At 26.3% G+C, this 25,616-nt stretch overlaps 1 protein-coding gene across 3 annotated transcripts; it reads left to right on the top strand.

Annotated features, from left to right (window-relative positions):
- Window positions 1-402: 402 nt before the first annotated feature.
- LOC129980570 (S-adenosylmethionine decarboxylase proenzyme-like) lies at window positions 403-24,311 on the top strand. Of its 3 annotated transcripts, XM_056090925.1 has the most exons (11): window positions 403-674; window positions 4,991-5,077; window positions 8,620-8,746; window positions 8,885-8,959; window positions 10,626-10,653; window positions 15,378-15,417; window positions 16,623-16,689; window positions 17,625-17,798; window positions 18,235-18,309; window positions 20,412-20,492; window positions 23,150-24,293. In XM_056090925.1, the coding sequence occupies exons 1-11, from the start codon at window positions 556-558 to the stop codon at window positions 23,282-23,284; spliced, it is 1,008 nt and encodes a 335-aa protein (XP_055946900.1). In that variant the 5' UTR covers window positions 403-555; the 3' UTR covers window positions 23,285-24,293. The 3 variants fall into 3 exon arrangements, with proteins under 3 accessions (XP_055946900.1, XP_055946902.1, XP_055946901.1); XM_056090927.1 differs by lacking the exons at window positions 403-674; window positions 4,991-5,077 and adding an exon at window positions 5,116-5,981 and having other exon boundaries at window positions 23,150-24,311; XM_056090926.1 differs by lacking the exons at window positions 403-674; window positions 4,991-5,077 and adding an exon at window positions 6,923-7,349 and having other exon boundaries at window positions 23,150-24,311.
- The last annotated feature ends 1,305 nt before the right edge of the window (window positions 24,312-25,616 follow it).

Below are 25,616 nucleotides of genomic sequence, written 5' to 3' on the forward strand. Positions count from 1 at the left end.
TAAAAAAAATGAGTTTGAAGTAAGGCTTCTTTAATTTCTACAGAAATATATATAATTTTACCTCATAATATGCTCAATAACATGCGTACTATAAATCAAAAAATATGGCGAACTTTTAATATCTAAAGTTTGCGTTTGAAATTCGATGAATTTTAGATTCATGTTAGCAATGAAAGTTAACCAGTAAGAAATAATTTTTCATTAAATGCATCTACTTAGCTATTTGACATTTTCATTCTTTTTACTTTCTTTTAAATTTATAGATGAGGTAAAAAAAAAACTATTTGTAATATGAATGTGAATTCAATCTTCTTCATTCTACCTGACATTTCATATCATCTCGTGCATGTGTGTTCTAATGATTTGCAGATGACGTCATTGTAATGATATAAATATACCGCACAAACAAGTGGCAACAGCAAATTTCACTCTGGTCTCATCCAGACGGAATCAGGCAGGTCTCCTCTGCTCTGTAGAATAAGCCGGCAGAATTATTTCTCTGTGATATTTTTGTATTGTGGAATTTTTTGAATTATTTTGTTAAGTGTCGAGAAGATGGATGTGAAAGCGAACTATTGTGATTTTTTTGAAGGAACTGAAAAGCTACTTGAAATATGGTTCGGTCGGAGACAAGAGAGCAATTCGCTGAACTGTGATCTACGATCTATACCTCGGTAAGTAGTTGGTTATTTTTATACTGTAATTTTAAAATAAGCTTAAATTCATTTTTTATTGTTCATCTTATCTCTTTAAGAATTCAGGAGAACAAATTTTAAGGTTCTCGAAACCTAAAATTTTACTGAAATTCATTAAAAGTAAAAAATGCTGTTAGAATGTTTTTATTCCTTTTTTTTTTATTAAGATATTGCTGGGTAAATACTGTATTTTGTTAAATATTTAACTAAATTATTCTTTTGATAACTTCATGTATTGAAAATAATAATGTACTTTTTCTAGAATGGAACGGAAACATCCGAAACGTATAGACTAATTAACAACTTATTTCTGTTTTTACTGCTGTATTTTTAAATGTTTATGCGAATTTTTTATATTATTTCAATATATTTATATCATTCATTTACTATATTATTTCTTCTTGTCTTTTCTCTACCTTATCTTTATTTTTAGTTCTAATTACTAACTTTTTTTGGGAAAAAAAGTTAGTAATTAGAACGAATCGTGTTTTTTTTTAAATAAATTTTTTTTCTCATCTATAAATTTAGAGTGTAGTTTATAATTTTCTTGCCATAATTGTAGGTTTTATATATTATGCGTCTTGAATTTGCGGTTTCTTAATTTTGTAGCTTTACCACTGATATAAATAATCCCAATAAAGCAAAAGGTTGTATTGAACTTTTGCAATTATGATTCTTGTGATTTTGAGGTCTTGGATTATAAAAGAAAGTTTCTGAAGGAAAGATTACAATTTTTAGCATATTAATTCATAAATAAATTTATATATATAGATGCATCTTGTTTGCTGCTGTATTATCACTTTGCTTTATTTGCAAAAGGAAATTTTAAATGATTAAAATTTCTCTGCTTGCATTCTTTGATTCTGTTTTAGCATTTTCAAGACTGTATTTAAAACAGATAAAGTATCCATATGTATATTTTGAGTTTGACTGAAATCCTGGGAGACTTAATTGTTTTCAGCATAGATATTCAGTTTCAAATGAATAGCTTGATACTCCCTTCCATGCATTGAAAAAGCTTAGTAATTATTATTAAAATTGCACACCAAATAGAATAACTTGATATTTAAATTAAATGGCTGTTTAATTATTCTTTATTCATACATTAACTATTTATACATGGTAAACTGATTAATACATTAATTTCTTGTATGCACAATTTGTTCTTAATAGTGAAGTACATACAAAATTATGATAGATAACTGAGGAATATTAAAACTTTTTAGTGTGATTAATCTAGTAACAAAGAAACAAAATTGTTTAAAAATACATATCAAAATTTATATGTGAAGTTTGTCTTTCTGAATGCATTTAATGTTTTTATTTAAAATTTGGAAACTTAATTTTCTATTGAGGATGATTTTAGAAACCAAGACAAATAATTTGTCTAAAGGGCTAGTTTTGTGACGATGAATATGCAGTAGTCAATTTTAATAAATATAAAATAATAAGGTATTTCGATTTTTCCCTCTTTTCAGAAATTCTAATAATTATGCAATTGTAAACTTTCACGTTTTTTTTTATTATTTTTAATGGTCTTGTCAATTTAATGTCGAATAACTCAATAAGCACATATTGTGTTAAAGTATTCATGTTCTATGTGCACTAAATAGTAAAGATTCCATTGTATCGAAGGATTATAAATTTGCTTCACTTTTTTGAACTGAAATTTTGTTTTGTCAGGCATCTACAAATCTTATTAATTATCTTAAACTAGTTAAATGATATATTTTTTAAACCATAAATCTACATATTCTTGGTTTCATTCTTGATAAGTTATAATAATCAGCAATAAAAAGTAATATCTCTGTAAATAGCTTATGATCCGAGTTTTGAATGTGTCTTAATTGTATGGAATTATTTAATATTTAATTATATTTTTAACTTTTATTCAACTTTACAAGTTATTTATACTAATAATTCAAAATAGTTCAAATTTGATACATTTTGATATTAGTTTTTGTCTCTTTATTGCTATGTTCAATTTTAAATTTAAATATCGTGGAATGTAGGTATGTTGAATATCTCTTTAAAAGAATGCTGAGATTTATTCCTGATTCAAGACATTTAAAAAAATAAAGTTGTATATGTAAGAAAAGTATTTCTTTGATGTAATAGCATGTGAAAAATTTCCTTGAGCAAGACAGATGAGCGAAAAGAATATATATATATATATATAATATGTGTGTATATGTGTGTGTGTATATATATGTGTGTATTTATATTTATGTATTTATGCAAGAATTCTTTTTCTAAGATCTTGGTTCTTAAGAAAGATTTAAAATTCTTTAATATAATGTTTTGTGACCTGTAGTGTTGACCTTCCAATAAATATGGAATGAATACTTGGTAGCTATTCTTAAAAAGAGTTCCTTCCCCATCTTCACTATGGCTTACTACACAGTGCTGCAATTTATAGTAAGCTGCTTATTATAGGAAACTTTTTGTGATAAAAAAAAAAACAACTCAAATTTAATGATGTTTTAAGTAAGATATAACTAATTCTTAATTCAAGAGAGTTTATATTATTATATTGTTTTAAAATTTAATCTGTATTCTAAACTGACCCTTTGAGGTAGAGATAACTAAATTAATTTCAATTTCTTTTTGCAAGTATATTATGAACTGAAATATCTGATAATAGCCTATCAATCTTTTAAAATCAGATTTCTGAACTCTTTTTATAACTTATCTCTTATTTTTTTTTTTTTTTCCTTATCATTTTTATACTTTGTCAAAATATGACATAGCATTTTTTTTTTATTTATTATTTTTAAGTTTCAAACCTGTTCTAGAATTTCTATCACTTATTGGTACCAAGGTCCAATAGCTACTTGTGTATCATTTATAATGCCATAGTGCATTTGAGCTAATATTTATTTGGTATCCATGACATTCTCTACTTTAGTTGAGATAATTTCTTCAGATGGAACATTCTCTCGAGTGTTTTGTTAAATAAAATTTATTGAAATATGTTTATAGCAACTAATAAACAATGAATACTATTGGTTCAATAAAGATTGAGAGAATTTTTTTGAAGATTTTTCTCCCTGAAATAGAATACTTACTTCTACATAAAATACTACAGATCATTCAGATAAAAACCGATTTAGTTTTTAAAGATAACTGTATATTTTTGAGGGGAGAAGGAAATCAAATTTGCGAATTATATGCATATCAAAAATTCATAATTTATATTTGCATATACTCTTGTATAATTATAATTTGAGTAATTTCAATAGTTAAACGACCTTAATACTTTTAATAATTTTTAAATTAAAATTAGTTTAATCTTTATACTTACCTAATTATTTTTCTTCATTCTGCAAATGAAAGATCAAAATGTTATACATCTAAGAAACTGTTTCGCATCTACATTTTTAAAAAAAATTTATTTGAATTCTTATAATTGTATATCTTGTAATAGTTTTTTTTTTTCTTTTCCAGAAATCTTTATAATCTTAAGAATTTGAAAATATATTTCCATAGAGTACACTAGTTTTACTATATGAATAATTACATTAAAACTTTTGAAGCATTTCCAAACACTTGCATGTAAATTTTTTTTTTTTTTCCCTTTCCTATGATTTTTTAAAACTACTCATTTAATCCTCAATTTTTACTAAGGATTATCTAGAAAAGGAAAATTTTATGATGCAATTTTAAAATTGTTTTGGGGTTTGTACTTTAGAATTCGTACAGAATTTTTTACATATTTGTGTTCAGTTAAAAAAAAAAAAAATGTAGAATATTTGGTGTGGGTATCAATTTTTATATAATATATACTCTACCTTTTTAAAGTTTAATCTGGGATTTAGATTTTTTAATAGTTTTTTATGGATTGGAAAATGAGCTTTGGAAGTTGCGATTATGATACGTTCAATTTTTCAACTTGCACTCGTTTTCGTGAAAATTTCCAGTATTAGTTTGAATGTTTTTATTTCTTTATGTAGATTTGATATGGTGGAAATATATATGAATTTGATACTTTAAATAGGACCATGAACAGGGAAGACCAATAAGGAAAAATTAGCAATTTTAAATTGTTAATATTAATCAGTTTTTAATTTTAAAATATTTTTTAAATTAGTATTCTCTATATTGTATATTTTTATTTTATTTTAGATTTTAGTTTTTAAATATTTTATATTGAACCGTTTTTTTTTATTGTATATCCATTTTAATTTCTTAAAATTATAACAAATTTTGTTTTTAAATTGTTTTTCATTTTATGATATTGTGCTAATGTGGAATGATTATGATATTAGATTGTTAAATCTTGTAACTGATTTTAGAACAACATGGGAGAAGATACTGCAAATAGTGAAATGTACTATCATCAGCTTCAAGAAGAATGATTATATTGATGCATATGTTTTAAGGTAATATATATATTTTTTTAATAACTAAGCCATGCTTTTTTTCCTTAAAAAATTATATGTAATTTTATTGCTAACAAATTTTATATTGTATTGCGCCATAAATCTCTAGTATATTGCATGCCTTCTTTTAAATGTCGAATCGTCCATCACATCTTTTTATTGTTTTTGCATTTGAGAACAGCTGATTTTTGAGATTATTTTATTTATTTTTTATTTAATCTCTTGTGATGCGCTAGTTCTGCTTGTTGAATGATAGAACTGGCAGTTTTGAGGTCTTTCTGATATTGGGTTCCAAGTAAATGTTTTAAATTTTTTAAAAATACAATGTTGGTTAAAAAAATTATTCGATTAGGCATTTCAAAAATTTTATCTAAAAGTTTAAAGCCAAGTTTTAAATATATTTTTTAGATTTAAAAAAAGATTCTGTAATTTAATACTTTTTACTTGATTGTTTGATTTATTTTACTACACATTATAAAGGTTACAATATGTTGAATGTATCACTGTTGTTTTTAAATGAATCTTTCATTAGAACAGTTTGATAAAATGTTATTTCTTTTAGAAATATTTTTTATGCAAGTGAATGTATGCTGACAACCAACCACAAAGGTTTTTTTCAGTATCTGTTTGAGCAGCCCTGTTTGTAACTCGCGGCATTAACCTTTGAACAACTGCCAAATCTCCCGGAAGTTGGGTTTGATCCTATCTTTTGTTCTGAGCTTTTTGTAGAAGTGTAGTCTTTCTTTGTGAGATCATCTTGAAGCAGTGAATCATGTATGATTTTCACTGGTTTCAAAGAAATCTTTTTACTCTGCTAACATTAATTCTTTTTAATAAAGAGGACCTATAAAAATTGGTGCTGTATAAATATGTACTCTGCAATAATTGTTTCTAAATATATAAAGTATGATTATATTTAAATTATTTTTTAATTGTATATGAATGAAAATATAAAGATTTTAAGATTGCTTTATTTACTTAACTTGCGGGAGTTGATATGTTTTGAATGGAACTTTTACTTTTGGCTGTAATAATTCAAATAATAAACTTTTGCTTCAAGTTTATTCATTTTTTTTTTTTTAAAGCTTGACTTAGCTTGAAAATCCATAGCCTGAATTTCAAGTGTTACAAAGAATTGGATATTAAATTCTTCTAAATGTACAGAGTAGAAAATTGATTAAAATTTAACTAGGAACTTCATAAACATTTTCTGACTGTTTGAATAATTAATTTTATAAAACAATTGGAATCATTATTTGATACAGAAGCATTTGTTAATTTTAACTGATTTACTTATTTATATTTATTAAAAAGCTTCTATAAAATATATTAAATATAATTTTAATGACCTTATTATAATCTTAATTTTGGATTTTAAAAAATTGTAAGTGCAGACAGAACAATTTTCTCTAGAACAGTAAAGCTGTTATATAAAGTGATTGCATGCTTTTTAAAATCAAATTTATACTTTATAAGAGGTCAAATAATTTTTACGAGTTCAGTCTAAAATTCAATTGTGAAAATTGTTAGTTCATGTTAAATCTATATATTTTTTCCCCTAGTATCGCAGATATCTGAAATGACCTCTTGCAACTGATTACTAGCATTAAATTTAACCATTTGATTCAGTATCTAAATTGTAATGTGTTATAATGTAGTTTTGAACTTTAATCCATATCTGACAATTTCAAAAATCTGTTTTTAGTTATAATTTTGTGTTGATTAGTCATTTTAACATTTGGACGTTTTCATTTTATCATTTTTATTTGGAAATAGCATTTCATATTGCTTTCTCTTTTACACTACACTATGTTATTAACATCTTATGAATAATTTACTTTAAAAAAGTATTAATTAAAAAAAGTATTCTACAATTGCTGTGATGTTTAACAATATTTCATTATACTTATGTGTTTGTATGTGTTGTCCTTTTATAGAAAATTTTAATACTAATGATCTTATTACAGAATTAACTACACCTAACACTGGACCTATTCTCTTTAACCTATCCTTTCTAAAACTAAAAAAAGAAAACAACCTGTTTATGAGTTTGTTTACTTTGAAATTTTTAACCTTAAAATTTCAAGGAAGCAAAACTAACTTTAAAAAAATGCTAATTTATAATCTTATTGAAATCTGATATTTTTCCATAAATTTTGAGGTTACATTTTGTTCTCTGTCTGCAGCTATCATTTGATGACATCTATATGCGACATGGCAGAAAAGCTACAGTGTTTCAGTATGGTCACCGTGCATACTATGTACTCCGTGGGTAATTTTGCATTCATTTGAAATGTTGGAAGGGAAGGAATTCTAGGGATTTATTGGGGTGAAATTTATTGTCATAAGCTTCATTTGGGATTTTTAATAGTATATTTTTCTTTTTAATAGATATATAAGATAAAAGCTTTGAAAAAAAGCTAATTTATATTACTGTTAAGTCTTGAAACTGTACTTAAAATCGTTATTATGTATTTTATTTTTAAAGTGAATGAATGTCTAATCAAATATAAGTGTATTGTAGATTCGAAAAATTATTTCCTTATTTGATAAAAATTAATATTTGCTGTATTTGTACCACATTAAATTGAAACTATTACAAAACATAATTGGTTGTATTTGCAAAAGCGCATGACAACTATATATATTTATACTTATGTGTAGTCTTGCATAAATTTAATATAGAATAAAATATTTTATTTATTGTCTGAAGACCGTTATCTATTGTTTGTTTTTATCTGCCATTTGAAATTTAACAAAATTTCTTATTTCTATTGGTTATAATTTCCCTTGTTTATGAGATTTGCAGACTTATGGGGGGGTGTTCTATGTTCTTAATATAATTGAAAATCAATTTAAATTTAATAAAATTATTCAAGGAAGCTAAATCTTCCTTATTTCTGCACATTGTTTGTATAAATATGACCAACTTAGTGTTCAAAATAAATTTTCTGTTAGTGGGATTTTTTTTTTTTGTATTCATTATAATGCTTTAATGTCTTTATTATTCCAATTTATTATTGAGAAAACCAAGCCTACATTTTATAGTACATCACTTTAACTATTTAAATCGTCTAAAAATTTTCAATGTTTTTAATTAATAAAACTCTAATTATATTGTATCCATATTTATTTATACTAAATTAAGTGCATTTCATTTGAAGTTAGTAAATAATGAATTAGTGCAATTCCATATTTTATATCCTTAGTAGTATTTAATCTGTGTTATATTTAGAGTAAATGAAGAGTCTTTATTTATTATGGAGTCCCTTTCTCCTCTTGCTTTCCTTTTCTTTTTAAGGCATTGAATAATACAAAAATCATTGCTTTCTTTTCTTTAAGATGTTGAATTTTTAGCTAATTTCCTCTCCCCCCCCTTCCATTTATAAGCTAATTTTAAAGAAACTTGTATTCTTTCGGGAATTTTAATTTTCTGATGAATGCTACAGCAATATTTGAAGTGTGTGTGCATATAATATGCTGTAATACATTGTTTTCATGCCTTTAAAGTTACTTTTTTTTTTCATTTCACTTTCTTTTAGCGAGAGCAGCATGTTTGTTTCCAAGAGTCGTATAATTCTAAAAACATGTGGATCAACTACTTTACTTAAAGCGGTGAAACCGCTGATTTATGTTGTTAGAGATTTAACAGATTTTGATGTAGTTCTGGTAAGTTTTAATTTTGTGTATTAATAGTGATACTTAGATTATGCACATTCTTCATGAAATAGCTAAAATAGAGCAATATTATATTTAATTAAACTCGAAAATCTTCTATAAATTTATCTAAATTTAATATTTTTTCAGGATATATTTTATTCAAGAAAAAATTTCATGCGTCCTGAATTGCAGGATAAGCCACATACCAGTTTTGAAGATGAGGTTAGTATTCATATTTACATTTTAGAGAGATTGCCTATTTTCCTGTCTTTCATTATAATGGGACGTTTTCATACCTGTTAAATTTTTATTTGGTTTAAACCTTTTTCTTTTAATTCTTGTTTGTGATATTAAATTGGATACAAGTTTAAATGTACATCTACTAATAATAAATGTGCATGTTGTGCTAATAATAGATGTACATGTTCTACAGGACAGATTATTTGACCTATATCTACCATATAGTTTACCGCATATCTATTTTAGAAGGTATAAATGTGCACCTTTAAATGATTGAATTTTGGTACTTAGATAAAAACTGTGTGAATTTTCCTTGATAACTTCCTAAAATTTTATTGTACAAAATTGTGTTCCATCTCAATCTTTTTTTAATAAAAAAGAAGCTATTAAATTGACACGTTTAAAAAAAAAAAAGACAGCTATGTGAATTTTCCTGATTTTGGCAATTTCTAATTTTTTTTTTTCTTCTGTAATTTCCATCAATATTTCAGATTGTTTCTCTGAAATTCAAACTATTTTCATTGCTCCATCAAATATTTATTCACATAATTTTCCTCCATTGTTGAAAGCTAAAGAAGGATTCTACTTAATATCTGTGCAATTTACAAGATATATAATATAAAAATTGTAAAATTTAGAAAATGCATGAACTGAATATTTATGCTTTCGATATGTTTGGGGACTGATCTCCAATAGAAAGGTCAATGTAAACAATAAATGGAACGTATATGAGAGGACTGAAACAACGGTTTTAATGTCTGTCAGTTTCATTGAATCATGTAATAACGTTTTATCTAAATGATTTATCTGAAATAAATATTGCCAATATCTCCAGCTAATCGCCTGAGGCATCTAGCATATATGTGTATGATATAGCTATTAAAGGAAAATATACTACCTTTTCTGTATTAAAATTATACTTCTTAAATTATAATCTTATGAACTAAATAAATCCAAGTTTTTGGATAGTTTAAAATATTTGAAATGAGATCAAGAATAATTTTTATCTTTACTACTATTAATCTAACTAATGATTTTTTATTTATTTATATTTTCAAATGAAAAAAATCAATTGATCAATATATTTAAAGGAAATTTTTTTAGCTTTCCCCCATTTTTTTAATAATTAATGCAGAATAAACCTTTAAATAATTACCTTGTCCATCTAAAGCCTAGAAAAACAACTATTGAAAATCGTAAATATGTGGTTGATATATGAACATTTTAAATTGCAAAGAATTTTCTTAGTTTCTCGTAATCTTTTTTGGGGCAGTGGTTGTAGAAGAGGACACCAGTTTTAAAATTCTATCTTTATATATGTATATATAAACTACTGTCTCTAAATTTCCAAAAATTGCTGGAAAAATAGCATTTATTCTCCTTTTAAGAAAATAGATGGCAGCAGGAACAATTTTTGTTTCTTTTATTCTTATGGCATTAATTCCCATATTTTTGCTTCAAATTTAGGATTTTTTTTTTGAAGTCTTAAGAAAAGAATTTTATCGAAATCAAGAAAAAAAGAAGAAATGAAATTTTATAATTCTTGCTTTTATATTTCATTCAATCTTAATGTATTTTTATTGTATTTAAATGATAAAAAAAGTTTTGTAAAAATATGCTTTTAATAGACTTTCTTTTAATTTTGCAGACTGAAGCACTGGATCAATTATTTGATGGTAAGGAAATTGTTTTACATATAGAACAAATGTTACAGAAATGCATATATTTAAACATCCAAGTTTATATATATTCAATTCTTTACGAAATTGAATCAGTCCTAATTAATATATGCAATCCTAATTAATAATTAATTCCTACTCTAAATCTTTTGGCTACATGACACGCAAATGGGTGTAAAAATTGCTTGGAGTTCCCACTCTAGAAAATGAAATATCTTTAGCTTTAAGAGAAATATGTTGCTTCTATGTTGATATTGGCATTTTTAAAAGATTGAGTTTTAAAAGAAAACATTTCAAAAGGCTCTTAGATTCTTAATACTTTATTCGTTTAATATTTTATGTAATAAAGCACATGGGGATTTTAATGTTAGCTCCTATTAAGAGAAGAATTCTAATAACTGTAAAATTTTGATAATGTTCAAGTAAATTTTCATGGAGTGAGATGCAACTTGTTTTCAACAAATGCCAATTTCATATGAAAATAACTATATTTTTGGTTAATGCAATCCAAATATTTCGTTAAAATATTTTTGATTTGGTGTATATTTTATATTCTGCATTCACACCTTACACTGCTTTGGGTGTCGTGATATTCAAATTTTGTAATGCTTAATCAAAGATTCAAAATCCAATAGTTGGATTGTAAATTTTAATAATATGGCAATAAAAATATGGGAAGGCAGATGCCCGAATTATAGATTTTTGTTTCTCCAGTGATATGTTTTAAAAAGTGACTTTGAAGTTGATGAAAGTAATAATAAAAAAAATGTAATATATCAAGTGAAATAAAATCTTATTCAAAGAGAGGAATATATAATATATATATATATATATATATATATATACTAGCAAACCCGGCCACTCGTTGCTGTGGCTAAGGTTTTTGTTATATTACATAGTAGTAAACTATTCAAGGGAACGGTAGAAGAACACCAGTCATGGGGACTCCATGATTGATTTTCTACTACCGTTGATATTGAGCAAAAATCAATACAAAAAAATAAATTTAAATTTCTTTATTTTTTGTATTTAAGTTTGTAACAAATGAGTATATTACAAAGTTGTTAGTAAAAAACACGTAACACTTAAACTTATAAATGAGGTAGGTAGGGCAGATAGTTTTAAATCTTTGACAATAATGTTTATTATTTTGAATTATCAATACTTTTAATTTCAATTTAATTTAGCACTAATCAGTGCACAATATTTTTGGTTAACCTGTCTTTAGCTAACACAAATAGATTTGATGGTTTTCCTACACGTGAACATGCAACATATAGTTGCCCATGAGGAAAACATGGATTTTCCAAATCTAAACCACAAATGGACATTGTTTGGCCTTAAGACTTATTTATAGACATGACAAAAGCTAAACGAATTGGAAACTGTAACCTTTTGAAGGGTATCGTAGATTCTGATGGTATCATCGAAATACGTGGCAACAGGATCTCTTCTCCTTTAAACCTTCCAGTTAAAATGGTATTTTCAAATATATTTCCGATCTTTTTGATGACCAAACGCGTATCGTTGCATAATCGAGGTGGATTCAAATTATGCAGGAGAATAATAGGTGAACCAATCTTTAATTGAAGGTTATGTGGTGGCATTCCAGGTATATCTAGTGAATTTAAAAATTCAATTGGAAAATTTACACTATCATTTTCATCAACAACAGTATCGATTTAAAAGACATCAGCGCCTGGTAACAACTGTTGTGTTTGGAAGTTAATTTCGTCAACATCAACATTTTTGGCTGCCAAAATAGCCCGATCACTGAGCCAGTTATGATTCAAGTAATTACTCTGTATATCCGGAAAAATACTCTGAATGAATTAATTTTTTCCCTGAAGAACAGTGCAGAAATGGTCTGGCAGTTTAATGCATTGCGTATTTGGTTGCAGTTCTGTTTTAGCGTTCCCAATATCTAGTAATTGTTCAGAAAATATTTGTGCTGATGGATCATTTTGCAATTGTACGTGTATGTTTATGGCCAATCGAAGTGTTTCAACACTTCGCCATAAGAATGATTGTTTTAAACATGCATTTTAATTAAAGATTGTTGAACAATGAAGCACTAATAATTAAAAAGCAAGAAGAATTCCACTATATTACTTTTACTATAATACTTCAGTCTAAATAACACGTGGTCGGCTATGCTAATACCAAAAATTGAAAAAGTAAGAACAATTGAATTTCATTGTATTGCGTTTACTACGAAATAAATTTAACTTATACTTTAGCCTCAGCAACACGTGGTGGTTATGCCATTAAATTGTAGCTTATGTGAAACGTTGGTACTTTTAACACAGCGCCATCTGTTAGAATACTTACTCAATCCAGTCAACAGATATCGCCATCTGTTAGAATCGCTTGGAGCTAACAGATAATTATGACTGTGAAATAATGAACAAATAATTTGTTCCTTCTTAATACCTTCCTTCTTAGTATAAACCCTTTATGATGTATAATAAATCCTCTAACTTCAGTGATACAGATTCTGGCTTCCTCAGCTTAAAGGAAAGAATTTTTTTTAAAAAAAAGTTCTATATTCCACACATGAAGCTGCCATGAGATTTATTCCGTCATTGATACATTTGTCTGTTGCAATAATTCAAAATTCATTTACAAAATGAAATCAGTTTCAGAAACATTTATTAAATAATGATAAGCATTGTAGCTGAAGTGAATGATAGCTGACATAACGTGATACGTACATGCAGTTTATTAGTAAAGAAATGAAAAACTGAAACGATTATTGTAACCATTTTTTATTATCATATCTTCAATAATTTATATAAAAAAAGATTAAATTTCATTTAGCATACAAATGAGTTAATATTTTTTTATTATCCGATTAGAGGAACTTATTATTGGCTCGTTCACTTACCTTTTTTACGATATCCTTAACAAAAGAAATAAAATCATTTAATTGAAGATTCAATGAAAGTAACAAATGTTATTGCCGTGCAACATTTTTCTTAGTAAACAGTCAGATAAAGAATCGGAATTCATTCAAATCGAAAAGTAATAATTATCCGTGTGCACCTCCAAGTATTTTTCCAAACTTCTTTATAATTAAAAAAAAGCAGAATTTTAGTATGTTATATTAATCAGTGATCCGTTAAAACGTTTGTAATTAATCATTTTCAAATAAAATATCTTATTTCTGAGAATTGCCACCGTGCACAGTAATACAAAATTCAAACACAAGATCGTGATACTTTATCCTTTGCAACGTATCAAATTTATTGTATGCATTAAAAAATAATTGTGGAAAATGATATCTTATTCCTGAGAAACGTTTTTGGATAGGATCGTAAATAATTCGAACATTCGGATTCGTAACGTAACGCAAATGCGTGAGGTTTTTCTATGCCAGTTGGGGTAACGCTATGCAGATTAGAAATTTTTAATTTCCTTTATTCTGTTTTATTTTAATTCAAAAGTACTTAAGAATGAATCTGAAACAATGTTTAATTAACAATGTTTAATTTTAAATGCATCAAACATTAAGAAAATAAATAGAATCGTTTCAAATAATCGGCTGAAAAATCTTAAGCCTAGCCTCATGACTGTTGGGGGAAAAATCTGAAGCCGTACTCATTTGGCGGTGGGGAAAATAAAGATTTTTTTGGCGGGAAAGTTAGTTTTTAATTAATATTCAAAATTCTATTTAAAAATTCAAAAAAAGGGCTATCCTATCTTTTAAGTTAGATCAAACTGCACACGGTGTGCAAATTTGATGAAAATCGGTTAAGTAGTTTAGGAGTCCATCGCAGACAAACAACGTGACACGTAATTTATATAATATATATATGTATAAGATATGTAGCTTACAAACATTAAATATTTCAAAGTTTGAAAATTAAAAGAAATTGTAACTATTTTAAAATACAATACTATAAAATTCTTCACTTATTAAAAAGTGTATATACTTCAAAATAAAAGCAGCAGTGAAATTTTTTGAAGTGAATAACTTTAATATTTGCTAAGTAAATGATTCACAGATCTGATTAGTTTATATAGTTGATTTTAATATTTCAAGAAGAAACTTGTTAATATTCCAGTATAAAATTTTGAAAAATTGATTAAAATTAAAGAGATTGTTATATGAAAATGTAATTGATATCATTGAAAAGCTTTTTAAATTTTTCATTCAAGTGGTGTAACAATAGTTTTTATATAGTGATCCAAATTTATGACGGAGAAATGCAAAATATTTTTACTCCTATTTCACTCCCATCGGAATAATCTTGTATTGACTTCTTAAAAACACATTTACATCCTGGGTTTTTGGAACATGTCCATGAAATTTTGTATGAATCTGTGAAATTATATCCACATATATTATAAGTTCATGTTGAGAGGCAGACATTCAATTTTATTTGCATCAGCTATGTTTTAATAAAACTGCCCTCTTCAGAAATTTTGATGTAGATTTAAAAAAAAAATAAAATAAAAAAAAATGGTGAAAGTTGGAATGATTTAAATATTCTCTTCCCCTGCATGTCAAGATTAATTGTTTTGAAATTATAATAATTCCGGAAGTAATGTTCATCTGAATAATTTTCCTGAAATTTACCTTTAACTTAACTAAATTTTAAGCTTTATTTATTGAATTGTTATATTTTGGTACTTAAATGGAATGGTATCAAAGGGGAAATTTTATATTCAATATTGTGATGTGAAGTTGAATTTACTTTACTTTATTTATCTTTTAGGTTCTGCTTACTGCCTTGGTAGAATCAATAGAGACTGTTGGTGAGTTACACTTATTTTAAATTGCAACCATAAATAAATATTCACATAAATTGAAGTATAAAGATTTTGTTTGACAAAGTCTGTTTTTTTCCCTCTTGAGTTTCATCTCATCATTCTTTACAATTATCTAAATAATTCTTAAAATTTTTTTTTTCTTATTTAAAGTTTAATCAACAAAACTTGGTGACAAAAACTTAATAAATATTTAAATGCAATCCTAATTTCTTTATCCATTTTCAAGTAGATTAATTTTAAACCTCCATAAACATATAATCAAACATTGCTTAACAGGGTTGATTCCTTAATCGTGAGTAATGCGAAACACTCGCTAAGCAAAGTCGATTTTTCCCATGGGAATCAATGTAAAGTAGGACAATACATTACATTTCAAAAAAAAAAATTAGAAGAATGTAATTTATTATTTATAAGGCTTTTTTTTTTGCTATGTTTTAAAATTTGAATGCAAGATGCAGCATTATTGTTAAATTAATTTGTAGAATACATATTTACTGCCTTATTAGGCTGACACTTCTTAGGCAATAATGCAATAATATATTATGCTTTCAGTGTCTCCCTTATTTCACTGGAAAGTTGTTGCTCTGTTGAGGCTTTCACTTCTGATCAACTATTTTCCACTACTCATTGCTATAACACAGAATGCTGCGCCATAAGTTCTTCTGGCTATGTTCTTTTACCAGCTAATCTATGTCATTGTCATCCACCTATAACTTCATAATATTGGCAAGAGATACGGTTTTGTTGATTAATGCTTCAGACATTTGCTCATATCCTTCGCAATTGTGTTTGGCAATGTTAAACAAATGCTTTCCATAGATTGATGTAAAGATATACAATCCCTTCCTGACTATGACATCACAATGTATCTGTTACTTTTTCTGCGAAACATCTTGTGCTATAAGGTCATTATTTGGTCATATCTTGTTTCGCTTATTATACAATTAACTTATTATGGAAGGTCATATTTGTTAAACAAGTTATGATTATAAGTTCACATTTTCCATATTGATTTTGTAGTAGATTATTGTTTAACTTTTAATAACTACCTCAAATGCTCTTGCCTTGCAAAATGAAAACAAAATTACTGGCCATACAGATTTAAAAAAAAAAAATATTTTGATTATGAAATGATTATTTTTTGTTTCAGAAATTTGAAGTAATGTTAAATAATTTTTTTGTTTATGTAGGTATCTCTACACTTTGAATCCATTGGAAGATTTTATTGGTGTACAAGTTCCTGATCAGACACTGGAGATATCCTTTATATTTAGTTTTGTTTGCAAATACTTATATTTGTAAAGTTGAGTCTGTATAAAATAAATAAAAATAGAAATCAAATTTAATGCCAGACATCTTGCACAAAAGTATTTTTGTAGTTTCCATTTGCAGAAAAGTTTTTCAGAATTTAAACTAGAGGGGAAATTTCATTTTTGTTACTTGCTTAGTTAAATTTTAGTATTTTTATAGTTTTATGATATCAGAACTTATGAAATTAAATGCCAATTTATAAATAAACAGGGTCAAGAAAATGTATCAAGTTTATCCTCTTGTATTTGAAGAATCATTCATTGAAATACATTTCATTATTTCTTCTCTTAATTTTATCTTGATTTTATCACTACATGATTTGTTCTTTTTGAACAAAATTTTTTGTAAGTTTGTATTAATATGCAAGAAAAGTAATGAAATATTCCAGTTATATTAGTGTCTTTAGTTAATTAAAAAAATAACCAATTTAATCAATTTAGTTAATTTTTAAAAATCAATTTTACAGAAATGTAGTGGAAAGCTTGGATAAAACTTTGATGTTTAACAATGTAGAGCATAATCTTTTTTTTATCTCTTAATAAATTTAAAATATTTTAAAGGGCGCTTCAATTAGTTTTCTTGTGTATTTGGGAATAACAGTTTTCCCCAATAATTTTTAATAAAATACTGTAGAATTGTTTAATGAAATGATTTCTCTCCTATAAATTGGAACACATCCTGAAAATTGAATGCTATTAATGACAAAGTTGCTTTTTGATTCAGTGCTGTAAAAAGACAAAGTATGTAATATTTAACTGTTATATGAAAACATTCTTGATTTTAAATGCTGACTTAAAAATAATTAGAATTCTTTCAATTATTTGAGTTTCTTTTTCTTTATTTATTAAAAAATGGTTGCATATATCCTTGATTTTTACCACGTGATAATGGAAAAACTTGATCCAAAAGTTATGAAGATATTTACCAAGGAGGTTTGTTCTACTGCTAAGGAAGCAACTCAGAAGTCTGGTATTGATAAGCTAATGCCTGGTCTAGCTATTGATGATTATTTATTTGATCCATGTGGATATTCTATGAATGGCTTGTTTAAAGGGGTAATTAAATTTTATTTTTTAAATTTTAGTGTACAAAATATTGCCAAAATAGGCATAAAACATGAGAAATATAGTATTAAAATGGTTTTCTGAATCAATATCTAACAACTATTAAATAGTAATCATTTTTAAAATGTTATGTCTATATAATATATAATCTTGACAAATAAGTAACAGGACTAAGCTCTTCAGTATAAATGTCCTCTTAGAAAAAATGTAATAGTCACAACAACTTTGTGAATGCTAAGATTTTGATAACTTGATTTTAATTTCTGAAAAATTTATGCTTTGCATAATTTTTATGCTTGCAAACGAATTTCCAATATTATAATAATAAAATGTATTAAGATTTTCAATGTTTTTGCAATTTGATGAATAGTATTAATGTATTTGAATGTACTGACTCGCCTTGCATTTAAAACCATTTTTTTAATAGGGTTATTATGTTACTATACACATTACACCAGAACCAGGTTATTCTTATGTCAGCTTTGAGACTAATTATCCTCAGGTTAGTATTTTTTTTTTTTTTAATGTATTGACAATTATGTTATTAAAAACTGTTTCTTGCTTGCTTAAATTCTGTTCTCCGGCATATTGAATGTTTTTTCCTTAATGCTTTTGTTAAATATTTAATTTTAAAACAAATCGGAATGATTTGTGTGCTATAAATTTTGTATTGAAAGATCTGTGCAGCAAAAAAGTATTAGGATCAGACGTGCTTTATTCAGTTTGATAATATTCATATAATTAAGAATGGTCAAAAGCATTCATATTCTGATGATAAATTTTTAATGAAAATCAACCATATTCTGCGTCTGGTAAAACTTATGCAATTACTAATGTAGATAGGTCAACAAAGATTTCTCAACTCAAATTATTCTGTATATTTTTTATTTGCATATTTTTCAACTTTGGCAGCTTTTCAATTGCCGTTTTTAATGATTTCAATTGTATATTCTCAAAACTAAACCACTGTTTATGAAGGAATTGTACTATTAATTTTTATTTATAATTACATTTTTTTAAATTATCAATTCAATCACTTTCATCATATTTAATTATTAACTATTTATCTTTATAACTATTTTTAACATTAAACACTTAAATACACTTTATTTTTTATATACCTTTCAGTTTAATGGGTATTTTATAATAACAAATTGAACAAGAAATTTTCATGATTTTATATTAATATTTGTATTTATGAAATTTTCTACTAAAAGTAGTAAAATTGAAAGTCAATGCAAATTAAAAATAATCATAAACCACTCTTTGAAATATTATGAATGTAATGAATAAACTTTATATTTTCATCTACTTAACTGCTGAAAATAGAGAAGCCGGAATACATTTTGTTATTTTTCATATTTTCATTAACTTTTCATATTTTTGTAACACTTTGCCATCCCTTTCAGCATAACCAACATAATTTATTTCAGAAAATATTTCTAAGAATTTTCACCCTTTGCATAAATTTTTCTCTGTAATTGTTTTCTTTGTGTTACAGAATTTCCTTTATTATTTTTTTCTAGTAAACTTTACAAGTACAAAATCATTTATTTCTAATATGGTGTTTCCTTCAAAATCCACATTTTTTTCTTCTTCAAATCCCTGTGTTGTAAGAATGTTTTATGTCTGAATTTCTTCTTTCCTATACAATTTCTCAAAGCTAAAGCAATATGAAATACTCAGTGTTAAGTTTTCAGGATCAACTATTTTACCCTTTTTCTTTTCATCAGTAAAATAATGCAGATTATTAAGTCTGCACCAGTTCTGACAGACTTGCTTATTTTCACTACTAGTTTACTATGCTTCCTAATGTGTATACTCACCATCTTGCTCACATTTGAAAAGAGCCTAAATTAAATTGCTTCCTAATGTATATTTCAACAGTGTTAAAACGTTCTCCTGAAATTTATTAGAATTTTCTCTATACACAGCCATCATGTATAAAATGTGTAACATATTTGTTTTTACAAAAGGAATTTCTAATTAATAATATTTTTAATTATGGACATTTTTAATTCTTACTCTTAGTAATCAGATCACAAACATTGTCTTCAGCAAATCTTCAAAGGTGTGTTTCAAGTGTATCGAGTCCCAGAGGAAGCATAGCCATAAGTTGTTATAAATCTAAAATGAATTTTTTTAGTTGTTAGATGCAGGTATTTTTAATTAATTTATTTAAATCCTATTTACCTCAATGAGTAAGAAAAATTCAGCAATGAAAACAAATTTCGGTTTTTATTTAACAAACCATCAAATAAAGATCGTTTAATAATAAAGCACATATGGCAAAGAATAGGTCTACCTAGAAGACATTTTCTTCTGGAACTTGATTGACCATTTGTCAGCCATTCAATTTCTCTCAATTGGAAATGTTATTTTAAACTGTACGAATGTATTTCAACATCAAGTATATTATCTCACCTATATTGTGCATATTCATTGGAAAAAGTGTTAAATGCAGTGATTACCATGAACAGTTGTTACAAAAGTGTAAATAATTTCAAAATGTGTATAATTTATTGATGTGTAATTAAATATATTGATAGTTTAGAATGATTTTCTCATATTGAATGCATAATCAATTCATATCGATTTGTTTAGGAATCTTATTCCGATTTGATCAATCGTCTACTGAAGTTGTTTTGCCCAGGAAAATTCATAATGACTTTATTTGCCAATAAGGTATGCTTTTTTTATGGGTTCTTTGATTAACCATTTGCTTTTGCATTTGTCATAGCTTGTTTTAAATAAGGAAAAAGCGTAAAATGAATGTTCGATTAATTTAGGTATTCAGTTTTTCATGCATTATATTTTTAAAGATTATGATAGCATATAATGAATACTTGGTAAATTGATTAAGTTTTTTTTTCTTGTAATAATGTATTTTCTCCTTTTTTTTTTTTAAATGATATTTATGTTTAATATTGATAAATATATATAAGTGAATTGAACTTTATTATATTAACATGTTGAATTTGATCAAGATACATCCAAGCTTTAATCAAACAAATTTGTTTATAAACAGTCATATGATTACTTATGTATCTTGTGTATTTCTTATTTGCTAACCATTTTACAATAATTTTGTTCAATTTTGAAGAAAAATTGTAGTGAAAAATGATACTAGTTTCTGGATTATTTATATTAATGACCTACATCATGCTTTAACTTCTCATATTTAAATCAGAATTCTTTCTTTCATTAAATTTAACAAATCAAATGGTTGTCCTAATACTTACTTTCATAACTACAATTGCTTATTTATCAAATATTGTTGGTAATTACTTATTAGTAATTTTGATAATTACTTATATATCAAATATGAGTTTTTAAAAATCACAGAAAAATTAGTATAAAAAGAATATTGCTTTAAAAAATTTTAGGGGTAGATTCCCTTTACTTGGATGCTATAAATTTCTCGGTAACATCTGATTTTTCAAAATTTTCTGTAATGCTTGCTTCCTTCCTAATAACTTATATGCTTGTACTTAAAATAACATTTTTAATTTTTAAGAGAACTTTTTTTCATTCTTTTATTTGCAATTATCCAAGACATTAGAAGGGTGGCAAGGGGAGAGGCTTATCTGTCATACAGTTCAAATGATTTTTTAATGCATTATTTTCTAAAATTTATCTACAGTTTATTTTTTATTTGCATTTTCCCCCTTGGTTTAATATATTTTTTTAAATTATTTTTTGTATTTGACTGATAATAAAATTGGATAACATTCTTTTGTCTTTTCTTGCTAGTTACAATGTATGTGATGAATTGGATGCCTACTTTGGCGATTTTTTTAATTTTAAATATATATTTAAATTTGGAAATATTCTGCTCAAGGCTTATTTTTCTGCTTTATTTAGTAATGGAATATTGCTACATTTCTGCAATTATATGCTTTAACAAATATTTAAAAGAATTGATTATAGTTTTAAAAAAATGAATTTTAAACTGACACAACTCACTTCCATTCATCAGTTTGAGTTTGTTGTGATAATAACACAGAAAGGAAGGGGGAAAAAATCTTATGAATAAATAGTCCTAAAAGTCATTGATAGGGGGGAAATATGGAACTAAGTGTGATCTACACAACAGAGAATTTGTTTGAAATGTTGAAAATTCATATTCCCAGCTACATATTTTACAATACCACATGTAATTCTGCCTATAAAAGATAAGGGGAGAAACCCGAAAGGCATCATCGGTATACATCTTGCTTTACCTTAGCATGCATTATTGAAAAATTGTTTTGACTTCTTTAGTTGAGCACTGCCATCATTCTTCATGAGTTTGGACATTATAATAATTTATGCGAAAGGTTATTTCAATAAGGGGTGTTTTTTAAGAAACTGAATCCTCAACAGTTTGACCTAGTTGAAGGCAGAAGATGTTATTAAAATAGTTAGTTACTGGTGTTCTGATTAGTTCTTGACGGTACCCATAGGATTATTGTCGTTAGTAGCGATATCTTGGAAGTAACATAATGATTGAATTTAAACCTCTTGACAACATGGATAATGTTGTGAAAGGTCTCCATTTCTGCCCATATATGAAAAGCTACATAAGGAATTAAAACAACAATTATAACAGTAAATGATTAGCATTTACTTTAACATTCTTGTTAGAGGATTCACTAATGCTTGTTCTCGTTTAAATTAAACTGATAATACTTATAATTGCTACCTAAGGATATTGGGATATATTGCCTAATCTGATCATTCCCCAACTTCAGCACATGTAGTTGCATAGTCATATTCTGAATTCTGCATATAAGTTATAATGACACATTAGCATAGATGTGGTTGAAGAAAGAATCTCAAGTTGCTTTGTCTTCCTTTAATGGCTGCCTTGTTCCCTTTACCTGTATAGTGAGAAACAATGTGTTTATCACGAGAAGTATCGCATTGAAAAAAGATCTGTCCTTGGGGAAAATGGTGCACTGAAACATCTCTGTAAACCTTTAGGACTATTCTGCTTTTTTAAAGAAATGATGCATTAAAATTTCTTATTTATGTGCATGATTCTTGGTTGTATCCTTGGTCAGTAGTGCTATACTTTCATCTATCTATTTTTAGAACTGCTACATTTTACATAATTATTTATTATTTTTTACCTTGTTACTAGCCACCTACCAAATAATATAATTAATGGCATTGGGTTATTAGTTATAAATGCAGAGCTTAAAAAAAATTATTCTAATTTATTTTTGCGAGTAGAATTTAATATTGAATGCTTGTTCTAGAAAATTTATGAAATATCATTTGAAAGGGAAGGGATGACATTGTTTCTTTTTTTACATTCTAATTTTTGATAATGATTATTTTTATATTGTTTTTTACAGCTGTCTGTTGCTTCTCTTTCCAACTGTCTGACCCACAAAGTTGACTTTAAAGGGTTTTGCCGTAAAGAATTGCAGTTCTCACATTTTAAGAACTACGATCTCACTTATGCGCTCTTTGCAAAGGCGCCTAGTTGAGACCTAATTTCACCCCTGTTCAGACATACCTCGTTTTTAATCTACTGTTTGTCTTGGAATCTTTGTTCAAAGCCATTATCCCGTAGGCTCAAATTTGGTCTTCACTTTCCCACATTTGTATGGAGCAGGATTTCATGATTATTCTGATAAGTCTCTTATCTGAGTAGTTATTCTCTTATACTGAGTGAAAGAGGCTCACATGAATGAGCTGATTTTGCATCTCACTGTGATCACATGATCAGGTCGGTGCAGTGCTACAAGTTATGCGAATATTGATGATGTTTGTTGAGGGAAGCTGGTGGTTCAGCTGTTTGAGCTTTTATCTTGCCCTTTTTCCAAGCACACTGGTTGTTGAGTTTAATTGATTTGTTGATTATGTATTGCCCCAAAACAGAAGCTCATTGAAAGAAAAATTAGAAAAGCAAAGCCTTATACATTAAACTTTGAATTTTTTAAAAATAATCATGAAATACTGCTTTATATAATTTTTGTAAATTCAGCCATCTTTAATTGTGATGACCTTCCCATTCACTATTTAAATGTGACATTCTATTTAAAAGCTGCTGGAGAGACAAGTATTATAACAAATTTGACACTGGGACCAAATGCATTTCAATTTAAAATGCAGCTGCAAGCAAGAGCCTATAGGGATTTATTTTGTATATTTGGATATTTTCTGAATATATTGATATTTTTGATTGAAAAAATTATTAAACCTGGTGACTTTTTTTTTTTTTTGAATGCTGGATGATTATTACCTTTTCTTTTGTAATGAAATCATGATATAAAATTGCAAAATTTGAAATACTTTTTAATTCTTTTAATTCATGTAAAAACCATTTATTGGGCCTCTTTATTAACCCTTTAAGCAACTGATCTTTTTTTCCCGATTTTTCATATTCAGTTTTAAAGTATATGTATTTTTTTAAAAATTACATGGATAAAATATTTTTATCCATGGATATTAAATGTAAAAATGCTCATTTTATGTGCTGAGAAATTTCATTTTCTGAATTTCAAAGATAACTGATATCAATTGGGTGCTTAGAAAGTTAAAAAAAAAAAAAAAAAAAAAAAAAAATCTCTTATAATTCTTGTTTAATACATTGTAACATATTAGAATAGACCATGCTTTTTAACTTAAAATTTTGCTCATTATTAAATGTATAAAATTATTAAATGATTCACCCTAAGCAGGATAAAAAATTTTTAAAGATAAATCAGTTTTTATTAGGAATAACATTTTTATAAAATTTTGTTGACCTTTAATTTAAAATCATTTCCAATGCAAACCAAATCGTGGAAGTTATTTTTCATAAAAGAATATATTTATGAAATATAAAATTCACTTTAAATGCAAGGAATAGTGATCAGATTCCAAGTACTTATCAACTCTAGTCAATCTATGACAAAGACTTGCGCTTTAATACATATCAAGTGATATAAAGTTAATAAAAAAATCAAATGTGATTTTGAAAAATTCCTATTTTATTGTTAATCTTTGCCTTTATTTGATCTTGTTGTTAATGCTTTAATGAATCGGGGTATTTTTTACTGTGTTTCCCGATTATTGTTACTTTCCATGAGTTGTCATCTTGTATTCTGTCGATACTTAGTTTTCCCTTTTTAATGTTGAACTGTGGATGCTGTTTAAAAGTCTTTGGTGGCAGGTTAACATTTGCTTCTAAGGTTCTGATCAATGGTTAAAAAGTCTAAGGTGTACTTAAATGTTAATCTGCATAGATTTTAGCAAAGTAGTTACCTTAGCTAAAATTTATAGAAGTAATTTATTAATGTCCTTGGTACATTTTATACTGAGGGTAAGTAGAACTACTGTCGCAAGTAGTGCTACTCACAGTTTGTAGTTGTGATTTTTGATGTAATGTTCTTAGTAAGAGGTATGTCTGGATAGGTGGATTTTTAAATAACTCTCTTGGTGTAATTTTCGGTGATCAAATTTTACTAGAATTAACCCAAATTCTTGGATGTATTTGGTTGTTATGATTAAAATGATAAAAAAAACATGCTTTGTTCTGTCTTCTTTCAGAAAGTTTTAGATGTGTGTCTGTGTTCCTACCATCAAAACCACAAAAGTGCATTTTGTATAAAATTTGTTTTTACTGTCTCGTTGGATTTTGATCTTACAAGGGTCATTTATCATCAAAATTTAAATAAAATTCAATTTCAATAACTTCTAAGGTTTTATCTAATTAAGAATATATGTCACAAAAAAAGAAAGGCTACATTAAAAACAAATTTTATAAAACATTATTATTCTTAAATATATCGATAAAATATGTGGTTTTTATATATTAAAATTGATATAGACTTA

The sequence above is a fragment of the Argiope bruennichi genome, chromosome 8 (genome assembly GCF_947563725.1).
Source record: "Argiope bruennichi chromosome 8, qqArgBrue1.1, whole genome shotgun sequence".
NCBI classification, from domain to species: domain Eukaryota; kingdom Metazoa; phylum Arthropoda; class Arachnida; order Araneae; family Araneidae; genus Argiope; species Argiope bruennichi.